Source organism: Vollenhovia emeryi, unplaced genomic scaffold, assembly GCF_000949405.1.
Source record: "Vollenhovia emeryi isolate VEMERY1.0 unplaced genomic scaffold, V.emery_V1.0 DF939141.1, whole genome shotgun sequence".
NCBI lineage: Eukaryota > Metazoa > Arthropoda > Insecta > Hymenoptera > Formicidae > Vollenhovia > Vollenhovia emeryi.
Window position 1 is genome coordinate 717,591 of NW_011967225.1, and position 11,522 is coordinate 729,112.

Here is an 11,522-nt window from a genome sequence, read left to right on the forward strand (position 1 = left end):
AGCGATTAGAGAGGTCGAGATTGGTCGAGATATCGAATGGCAGGGTTGCCAACGTTGCCAATCGCGACAGCGACAATTTCTGGCGGTCACCTTGTGTGATGTCTGCCCCTCACTCGTGTAAATATTTTTTTTTATCAGCTTGAACTGCCGAACAGCTTAATAATTTTCACTTCGCGACGGTGAGGACAAACAATAACAACGACCGGCGAAATAGCACCCCGTCGTGAAACTCGCAACGGTCGTCCATTTCGAAGCCGGGTCTCTTGCGATCAGGACTGTCCGGGACTATGAACGATAACTAGAAAAACTAACTTTTGCATTTGTTTTACACACCTTGTTCTCCGTTTTATTCGCTCTCCCTTTCCGGAAAAGCTAAGGCCATATAAATTAAATATAACCTAAAAGAGAAGAATTATCCGCGTTTAATACAAAATGCACAAATTTATCATTATCGATCTCTAAAATCTACTTGTACAAGTATGGAACTGCATAAATGTTAAATTTGCGAAAGAGTGTTAAAACTTTCATTCTCTTGTCAAAAGAACGTCAAAAAAGTTAAAATAATGTTGCTGAAACGTTGAATGTTGAAGTTAATATCTAAGTTAAATATCTTTTCTACGTTGAATCTAGATTAATGTTTGTACATTAATTCTTTATATTGCTGCAACGTTAACACAATCTTGAACAAATTATTATTTTTTGACACTCAAATAGATACTTAAAAATGTATATATTTTTTTGCAACGGTCAGAAATTTTCAGAGCTAAGATTGGATTGTTTTAGTGGAATAATTCAATTACAGCACTTCCAACAGTTGTAAAAAATACTCTGCTAAACGCCCCCAATGTTGACTCAATATAATTTAACAATGTTTTCTGAATGTTGAATTGTAACGTTTACAAGATATGTTACAATTCAGCGGACATTAGACGGTTTCGCAATATCTTTTCAACGTTGAATCTACATTTCGTAACATCGATGCAATATTGCAATGTCGATTCAACATTTGAGTGCTGTATGGGAATACGAAGCGGCAACTCGCAGGACAGGAGGAAAGAGGCGAGAGCGCGATTGCTTTCAAACCAAATTTATTTTCTCCATAAGATCTCACAAGAAATTTCGTTATTACAATCTGCTATAATATTAGCGGTGCGGTGTTGGTCAGACAAGAGAAATAAAATAATTTAGTGTTGTATAATGCAAGTTACATTATCACTTAATTATCACTTAATCTATTGCAATATAACGAATTTATATTACCGCCAGAAGCCAGTACAGACAGGCTATAGAATTCGGAAGCAATAGAAGGGCGATCCGAATTTCATAAAAAAAAAACAAAAAATGTATAGAACGACTTTCCGGTCTATACCGCGAGTGGGAGTCCTCGAATGCTGACAATTTACTCGATACCACTGAGGGCAGTGGTAACGTCTAAAACACACACAATGATGTAGGATCTTTGCATGGCGCGTGCCACATCCAAAAGGGCATAAAAATCAAGACGTTTTCCCACTAAATTTAATCAATTGTCGGTCGCGCGTTAACCCCTTCGCTACGAGAAGCCACCGTCGTTGCTTGCTGGGAATCTCTTCCCACGTGAACAGAGACAATTTCGCCGGCTCGTCAAATCCCTAAATAAATTTCAGTAATTTCTTACTCGTCGATTTATAATTACTTGTACATTACATCGACGCGATGGAACTGTCGTGTTTAAACTCGCAAGCGTTGGAAGTTCGTACTCTCGTGGACGAGAGTAGCGTTTCGCCTCCACCGCGCATCCATCAACTCGCCGTTGCGAAAAGGCTAAAGAACGACGTGCGACACGCGATACACGAAGGAAAGAACGAATTGTCATTTCAGCAAGCTGTGCGTCTATACTGTTTCTCGGTCACGTTCCGATCCGCCTGGCCCGTGCGCGAGGGATCCGCCGTGACAGAGCGATCCCTCCGATCGTGCGCGCTCCCCGTCGCGTGACCTCTGCGGTAAAGTAAGCAATAGATATCTAAAATAAAGAGGAAAAAAAAGAGAAAAAAACTTAATCAACATGATCAAAACCACCGATGAATTTCTCACGAGCGGCGGAGGGCGCCGGTCCTCTGAGAAAGGATGTCCCATCTCCGTGAATGATGTTGAAACATTGGCTTCGTACTGTTTGACAATGATGCAACATTGGCGAAATCCCATCGACAAAATCTTCCGCCGGAGAGATCGATGTCGATTCTCGATGTACGTATGCGTGTATATGTGTGTGTGTGTGTGTGTGTGTGTATGTGTGTGTACGTGTGACGTGCGCCCACGCGCGCGAGGAGCGAGCACGTGCGGTGCACGCCTTTCCCTCGGCTCGCAACAACGTGTGGGTACATAGAAATTCGAATGCAGTGTGGTCTCCTCGTGCTTCCTCCATTCGATTCGAATTTGAGTCGATCATCCGAGCGACAAAGTGAAAAGAAAAGAACATGCGGCGTTTTTCGGCGCTATTGCGATCCGATCTTCTGTGATGCACGGATTACCAGAAGGAGCCTCGAAAATCTCATCGTAGACTCACCCGGGTGTGACGCGATACACCGGTACACCCGGTAAGATTCGGTCGAATCGTAATGCGACACTCCTCCGTTTTATGTCCCGTTTCTCTCTCTCTCTCTCTCTCTCTTTGTATTCATTTTGGTTTTTTTACTCCTTTTTCCGTCCGGTTACAGGTCAGTCACTCCGATCCCCGCGATGAAACGGCGTCCATTCACGGTGTGAGCGCGTGTCACGGTGATTGACAGTGGTAGTGGTTGGTCATCCTCCAGCCTGCACGATGTGTCCCCCTCTCTCGCCCTCGTTGCTACAAATCAGATACATAAGCCTCGCGCGTTTCCGCGTCCACGGTGGAAAATCCTCCAATGGCGAATCAGCTTTATGGAATCTTCGTTCTCCATTCACTCCCCTTTACCTCACGTCGACGACATGAGCGTATGCTGCATAATATCGCACTCGATCGTCGAGCCGTCGTACCGTTTTGCGCAGTTAGTGATTTGTGGTCGTTGGTCGAAGAAGTAATTGGTCGAACGAGCCTTCATGGCATGGCAATTGCGTTGCTCAGCCGTAGGTAGGTCTCGGCTCAGTAGGGCTGCGAGAACTGTCCACCGGCCTGCGACTGGCCCGACTGATAGAAGCCGCTGCGGTCGCCCTGGTAAGTCGAGTCCTGCGACAGCAGGCCGTCCATCTGCGACTGGAACTCGCCGACCGCGAACGAGTCCTGGGAGAGCTCCGCCTGGCTGAGGCCGGGCTGCGAGAGGCTGAAGCCAGGCTGGGACATGCCCTGCGTCGTACCCTGCGTCAATGGCAGACCCGGCTGGCTGTACGGCTGCGTGTTCTGCTCGGTCTGGCTTAGCTTGCCCATACGCGGGCCCGATTTGTTACGCGCGGACGCGGCCGCGCCGCGCCGGTTTCTCTGATTCTGACGCGCCTGCAGCGCCTGCTGATGTTGATTGAAGAAGCGCGGCGGCACGTGCGCCATGTTCATGAACATGCCGACCGGCACGGGCATGTTGTTCATCGCCGCCTGCGCCCGCTCCGGGCTGATGTAGCTGATGGTGTCGTGGGTGCGGCTGAAGATGTCGAGCGGCACGTTTCTTTGGTAGTACGGATTGTGGTTCTGCGTGCCGTTCACCTGAGCGCCGGAACGATCGTATACCGAGCCGGGGATCAGAGCCTCGCGCGCATCGTACATGGACGTGGACATGAAATGCGAGCCCGGATTGGCCGCGTTCACGAGTTTCTTTGGCTTGGCGAATTGGATCATGGACTCCTTGAGATTATTCAGCGGTCCCTCGACCAGCACCTTCTGCTCCTTGTAAAAGCTGAGCAGGTGGTTCCAGAGCGGCTGCTTCGACAGCACCTTGGGATTTCCTACGATAATGATGCCGTACTTGGCGCGAGTCAACGCCACGTTCAATCTTCTGGGGTCGTTCAGAAACCCAATGCCCTGATGCTCGTTGGATCGCACGCAGGACATTATTATTATGTCCTTCTCACGTCCCTGAAAAGCGTCCACGCTCGCCACCTCGATCTCCTGGTACAATTTCGAGTGTAGGGAACCCTGGTACTGCATGTACTGCACAAGATAGGCCCGTTGACCCTCGTACGGCGTTATCACACCAATCTGCTCCGATTTCACGCCGCAGCGTAAGAAGCGCGTCGTTATCTTCTCCACGTTGGACGCCTCGGTGCGATTCAAGTAAGACGTCCCACTTCCGGCTATCTCCTCTTGACCCTGCGTGACATAGAAGAACATCGGCTTGTCCGGTGCCGGCCAGGGAAAGTCGATCTTCAGCAATTTTCGCTCGTCGGCGCAAACGCCGTTCTGCAGAGAACCCTCGTAAAAGAAGTTGGATGGAAATCGCGACAGGTCGGGGTGCATACGGTATTGTACTTCCAAGCGGAACGGTCTGATTCCCAGCACCACCAGTCTTTCGAACAGGGACTGGGACAGGCCGGCTCTGGCGGCTTTCTTGCACATTACCACCGGGCCTAATTGGCAGTGATCTCCGACGAGGATCAATTGCTTCGCTCCTAGAACAACCGGCACCATGCACTCCGGCTCGGTGGCCTGCATGCTCTCGTCGATAAGTATAGAGTGGAACTTTAATCTGTGCAATCTCGGATCACCGGCGCCTACGCAGGTGCAACATATCACATCGGCCGCTTCCAGAAGCTCCTTTTCCGCCGCTTTCTTCAAAAGTCTGTAGCGCTTCTCGTCGACGCTCGACAACTCGCCCGTCTCGTCCTTCAATTGTTGCAACTTCTGCAGCTCGGTGTTGGTCTCCAGGTTCTTTATTTGATTATGCAGCGCGAGGAAACTCACTGGCGAATCAATGGCCTCCCGCGATTTGGCACACAATCGCACGACTTTTAAATTTGACTTGTGTATCTTCTCGGTCAGTTGATCGACAGCGGTGTTCGAGGGAGCGCATACGAGAACAGGACCACCGCTCTGTTTCACGAGTTGATAAACTATAGTGGCGCTCGTCACGGTTTTACCTGTTCCAGGTGGCCCTTGGATCAGGGATAAAGGTCGTTGTATCGCATGTTTCACAGCGTACACCTGCGATCTGTTCAAGTCAGGTAGATTCGGCGCGCTAAAATGTTTAGGGAGATGACAACGGAATAAAACCTCTTCCACTTCGTGTCCCAGTAGTCTGTGATATATGTAAGCCGACACCGACGTATCGTCCACGGCAAATTTGCGCAAGGCGGACTGCATTCTGTAATCAAATTAAAATGTTTGCTGAAACCGTAACAGAAAACAATATTGATATACATATTGCGATTTTGTCCGTGTCTTACCGATCGAAGCTCGTGCTCTTCCAAATAAAATCAACGACGAAGTTGCTCATGCAATCCGTCGGCGCCCCAGAATTGTTTTTCAGCTCAATCCCGACGTCCTCCCCGTAATTGTCGGGAATCTTAATCACATGTCCAATTCCGGACCAAGGTTTATGTAGCTCTCCCAGATAACGGAGCCTCAGTTCATCTCCGTGCATCAGTTTCATATCTCCGTCTGTCTTAGCCAGCATAAAATACGCGATTGTCTTCTTGTTCAACCCAACGTCCCATCGTACCTCAATATTCTCTTGAGTCTGAGATTCTTTCAGCCGTTTATCATAATCAGCTTCCAATTTCACGAGTGGACCAAAAATATTTTGATACTGATATCCGTCCTCGTAGCGCAATAGAACCTGCTGCGGCTCCTCGTCTACCCCGGGCTTCTCTAAATCTTGGAAAGTAGCGTCAACATTGTCCCGCCACAATTCCTCTAATTTATTAATCTGCTGCGCCGAGATCTGCCTAGCTCTTAGCTGTTCTTGTTCGGACGGAAATTTGACCAACCAAGACAAAAAGCTGCGATCTTCGATCAGAGGCTTCCATTGTTCTTGATCCCTGAATGTTCGGCAAATATTAAAATAGATTTATATGCATAAATATAGAGGAAAGTCCCTTATTATGCGATAGGCCCTTATATGAGACAGCGCGGTTTCTGCTAAATTAATAGACATCAGTTTTTGGCTCCACCATGAATTTATTGCCCTTGGAGTGAAATTTGTTCAGCGGAAAATTCATTGTTAGATCACGTAATCGTTGCAAAAAAAAAGATTTATGATCGAGTTTGGATGTTGAAAACTTGTTATCTCATATTAGAAGCCTATCTCATAATAGGGGACTTTCCTCTATTATTATATCACCTGTAGATTTTCCGGGCACAACTTTCGTCAAGGTGCGTCGAATGTGCTCAATATTTTACAGTAGATACCTGGTAACAGGTGCATCTTGTACACGAAGGGTAATGAAATTTGACAAAATACACCGTGATTTTCGAATTTTTCACTCGTGCGCTTTAAATCTAGTTATGCTAAGAGAAAATCGAAAGGTGATATAATTTCGGCCGGTACTGTGTGCAAAGGAGGACGAGTTATTCTCTTACCAATTCATATCTTTCAAAGAACTCTGTGCCGCGCACGGTTGACGGCAGAGCAGCACGACCACGGAGTCAGCCTTGGCGGGAATAAAACCCAATACGAAAACGTTTCTCGTGGCGCAGGAATAACACTCCAAAACGGTTTCCCCGAGAGCGCCATCTCTGTAAACAGTGAATTTTATGTCCAACCGATTCATAAAAGGACATTAAGCCTCTCTAATGCATCTTTTGCCCGTTTTCACCAACGTCGTTTACCTTTCATCTTGGTTCAATTCATCCTTTGTCTCTTTCTAATCGTCCCCTTCAGCCTAATCTGCAATATGCCCTTTGTGTCTAGAAACATTTTATTTTGTAGCCAATGAATACGTTTAAACAATGCGTGCAAGTTGATAAAGGGTGCTTTCCAGCAAGAGGCACAGACTGACACAGCGTAATACAGAGAATCATGTTATCCTCGTTTAATAATGGCAAACAAAGATAAAGCGATTCGCTGCGTTACACAGTGTCGCCTGTGTACATCGCTGGAAATCATCCAGATTGTACATTAATCATTGTACAATCAATCGTACGCGGTCGACAAATTTTTTAAGCGTTTCGATGTGCTTTTACAAGATAGAACGTCTCTAGACGCGAAGAGCACGTTGTAGATTAGGCTTTAGAGAGAGGCAAGGGGTGATTTTAATCAGAGATGAAAGTTAAGCTGCTGACGGGCACCGGGAGACGTTTGTCGTCCCTCTTAAGGCCTGCGTCCACGATGCTAGTTCTGAGAAATGCGTAGCCAATCAACTTGCAGCTATTCCACAAAGGCGTTGCACAAATGCTAGTTGATTGGCAGCGCATTTCTTGAGACTGGAACTTGGACCAAGTTTCAGCGTCGTGGCCACAGGCCTTTACGTCTACATGATAAGCCACCTGTGTAAAGTGACTTCCTTGTGCTTAGCACGGACAAGATGATTGATAATGTGTGATCCGGACGTATTGCCGCGTCCATTGCAGAACCACTTCCGGCAGACGTTGCACATAACCACGCAGGACGCCTCGTGGATGCCGCAGTATTTACAAGCATGGTCAGGCAAGTCGCGGTTATAGTAGGCTTCCTCTTCCTCCTCCTCGAACTGCAACTCGGCGAGGCTCTGGGCCGCTCCAGAAATTTTCAGGTCCAACGACGAGCTGCCATTCGTACCGTTAACCTAAGCGACAGGAGCGTTGGAGAGAACATGAGAACACCGTCAAGACTGTAGCGAGGTATCCGATAAACAAAAGTGTACAAGGCAGACGTTATTAAAACACGAAACGACCGCGCGCGAGTCAAGTCGGACAAAGCGTCTAGACCTTCCCGGGGAAAAATGCATCGCGGCGTCTTCCCTCCTTATCGCAACGCGGCGCAAAACGCTCCCTTTATCTCGGATTTATTTACAAGCCGGAGAAATTAGTTTATCGGGGTTAAACGCGTCGTCGTGTTTTTCCTCTTATCTCGCGTCGCCTCCGATGACGAGCGTCCGCTCGGGTTTCCCGTCCTCCACGTTACAGCCGCGCGGCAGCGGCTTGCGTAACTTTGCGGAATTCTCCGGAGCGACCGCACCTAACCTCGCCGCTCGCGGCTGGCGCGAGGGAGACAGGGGTGGTGCCGTCCCGTGGCGCTTCTCCAGCGGGCGATCAAGGTCACGCCGACGATGCAGCGCCCACCTGGAAGTTCCAGACGACGCTCGTCCGCGAGGCGAGGGGAAAAAATCAGTCGCGGGGTCAGAGAGCGAAAGATAAGAGACGGGGACGGCGAGAGAGAGAGAGAGAGAGAGAAAGAGAGAGAAAGAGATAGAGTCGCGGCTCCGCTTTGCCGCCGCGCGGTTTGGAGGTTAGGTCGCGCGTGGCCGAGGCCGAACGCGCCCCGGGAGGCCGCGGCGGTCGCGCCGGGAAGCCGACCGGGTGGACGGGCGAGGGATCGCGCGCGCGTTTGACAGATAAAGCAACCAACCTGAACGGGTTGACTGGACTGCGTCTGGGTCGCGTCGTGCTGCGAGGCCTGGGTCTGACTCGGCGACGGCAGAGTAAAGTCGGTGAAGTCGAACTCGCTGCCCTGCGTGTCCGCGCCGATCAGGTCGGTCTCCTCGGTGTCGAGGAACGTGAGGGTCTGGCTGCTGGGCCCGTACGCGTCGACGCTCATCCTGGCGCGATCCGATCTCTCTCTCTTTCTCCCTTGTTCTGCACTGCTTTCTCGCTCGTGCTCTCTCTCTCCCTCTCTCTGTCTCTTTCACTCTTCGCGTCTCGCAGTCTCCGCGCACCCCCGCACAGCGAGGACGGAATTAGCGGATCGCGCGTTGCTCGTTCCCTCAGCTGCGTACGCCTCGCCGCGATAACGCAGCCCGTGGGGAGCGCGAGCGCGACGTTGCGTGCGACGCGTACGCGTGACGACGGGGCCGCACGCGCGCGAAGGAAACGGGCACCTCTCGGCCCGCGCACTCCGGGAAGCGGGCTACCACCTCGCCTACGCCGTACGTCGCTGCCCGCGAGTCCCGCGACAGCACGACACACACCGACACCGACACCGACACCAGGTGCAACAGACGCACGCAACTTTCGTCCCGCACGCGTGAGAAACGCTCGTCGTATGTTACGTCATCAGCTGATCAGACTGGTATACGGAGCAAGAGCGAGTGAGCGGAAGCGGCCCTTAGGGCCGATCTTATATGGGCAAAGTGAGAAGTCGGAGAAACGCGCGGATGCACGGCGACCAATGGCGGCCCGGGTCGCCGCGGGATCGGTAAGGCCATTGGACGGGACGGGTGCGCCGTCGTCGCACAGATGGCAGCGGCTGCCTCGGAAATTCGAAATTTGCCGCGGTCAAAAAAGCGCCGCGTTCGCTTATACCGTAACTGCGATTTTATACGTCTGTGATGAATGCAGGCCTACGCAAGAGCTTGGTGTCCTTTTTTAAAAGATGTAGTTAGAGATGCAGACACTATCCGTATCTTTCTCCGGAAAAATAATTCAGTGCATCCCGTACTTATATCCAAATCGAAGGAATTCACGAAGTACCTTGTACCTGCATTTCCTCACTGAATCCATAAAAAATTTACCCTTGTATCTGTATCTTTGATGAGAATAATCAAGAGCCTAGTTCCGGTCTAGGCTAACAATAAGTCCCAGTGAGAGATGATTCGTCGAAACGATGTCGATCGACATCGAAATTCGACGTCGATTCGACATCAATTTGACGTTGTCGATTGACGAGTCATTTCTCGCTGAGGTGAGTGTATAAGAGAATTCACAGTGCATTGGCTAAACAGTGGCTAAATATTGGTCCACTGTTGGTTGTATTGAGAAATGCATTGGCCGATATTGCGCAACGTAAAGTCAATATTGGCACTGGAATAAATGTAATTATTGCACGATAATAATTATATAATATTAAATTTATACTGGAAGTGCATTGGCAAATATTTAACAATGTAATAACAATATTGGTCTAATGTTGCATCAATATTAGACCAATATTGCTAAATAGACATTGGTTAATTAAGAGAAGGCGTCCATCTTACAATATTAGACCAATTTTGGGTATACTATAGATTTATCCCAGAGAACATGTGTATCTAAATGACATCTTTAAGACGTCTCTTATGTCTTAAAGATGTCTTTTAGACATGCATGTTCTCCGGGACGTTATTTCCCAATATTGCGCCAATATATTGGGCTACCAGGGATGGGAATTGAGAAAGACGACGTTCCTCAATAGATAGGTTTAAAAATAGCGAGGCGCTTGATTTTCATAGATATGTTTATTGTCAGTATTTTCTAATATATACTACATTATATATATGTACTAATGTTTGCTCATATAGGTAATATGTATATATTAGAAATGTGTACGCATATATACGAACATAACAGATATCAAACTTACAATGACTACGTCGGCATAGATTAATAAATACAGATAATAATATATATGTACAAATGCTTATAGGGTGATTTTTATGGCGGAGGATGTAGCTATTATATTTACCTCCCTTGCTTATCTACTATGGTACAGCATTCTGCATTTAGATATCTGCATTATTTACTGTATCTTTTTATAAAACTTGTATTATTCATTGGTTACAGACAGCGTAAGGGAGGCTGCGAAACACGATTGAACAGTTCCTGGTATAAATGATTTATAGTATCCTAGATCGTTCACTGTAAGACATTGCTAAAACGAGTATTATAATTCATGTCAAATGCGATCGCTCTTCGAAGAATATTCGTTGAACAAAATTCGATACGAGCTAAACCTAAAGCTTAATCAAATTTATAATTTCGTAATTATCTAGTCGGCGTCAAGTAGCATCTATTATGTGGTTCGCGAACCCTCATCGTTCTCAGTCGATGCAGGAATTAAAATTGAAGTCTATTTCAAATTACATATTTGCATAAAGCGTTACGACGCGCGAGATCAATCTTTCACATCCTGTAACATGCTCCAGCATTTTTATTGTCCAAGGGGGAGTCTAGAGACGCGCTTTCTTTTCTCAAAAGGACTCATTTGACCCTCGATTTTGTTACAAGTATCGAGGCGTATTTTTAAATCTACAATATTCTATATACACATAGGTATAAATTAGAAATTGAATTGCGTAGGTGCTTGGTCATCGGTAAAAACAAAGAAATTCGAATTCAAATCACGTATGACGTCTTTAACTCGCCGATGTCCCGTAAATGATAAAATATTGTTAAAGAAACCAAGATATTTTTGAAAGACGAAAAGCCGTGACACTTCCACCACGAATGGCTAAAGAAGAAATAGAAGAATTACATTTTATAACTGGGATCTATTTACAGATTTTTCTAATTACTTAAATTATCTCTAAAGTTATCAGAATATTTCTACATACGATTTAACTGTTACACTATGGAATCACTATAGTGGCTACCATCGTTCATCGCGAAATGTGCCACTGTAGTAATTTGTACAAATATATTAATTTACGTGATACGATAAAGTTATGCATTTTAAGTCTATACATGAAAAAGTGTAATATATATATATATAAAAGATTTCCGGCTTTTCTATTTGGTTCCGTCG

At 47.1% G+C, this 11,522-nt stretch overlaps 1 protein-coding gene across 1 annotated transcript; it reads right to left on the reverse strand.

Moving 5' to 3' along the window:
* Positions 1-1,071: 1,071 nt before the first annotated feature.
* On the reverse strand, positions 1,072-9,190 carry LOC105566938 (regulator of nonsense transcripts 1). Its single transcript, XM_012021382.1, has 5 exons — positions 8,433-9,190; positions 7,373-7,650; positions 6,467-6,622; positions 5,332-5,925; positions 1,072-5,249 (listed from the first exon to the last, which is right to left on the reverse strand). The coding sequence occupies exons 1-5, from the start codon at positions 8,619-8,621 to the stop codon at positions 3,104-3,106; spliced, it is 3,363 nt and encodes a 1,120-aa protein (XP_011876772.1). The 5' UTR covers positions 8,622-9,190; the 3' UTR covers positions 1,072-3,103.
* Positions 9,191-11,522: the final 2,332 nt, after the last annotated feature.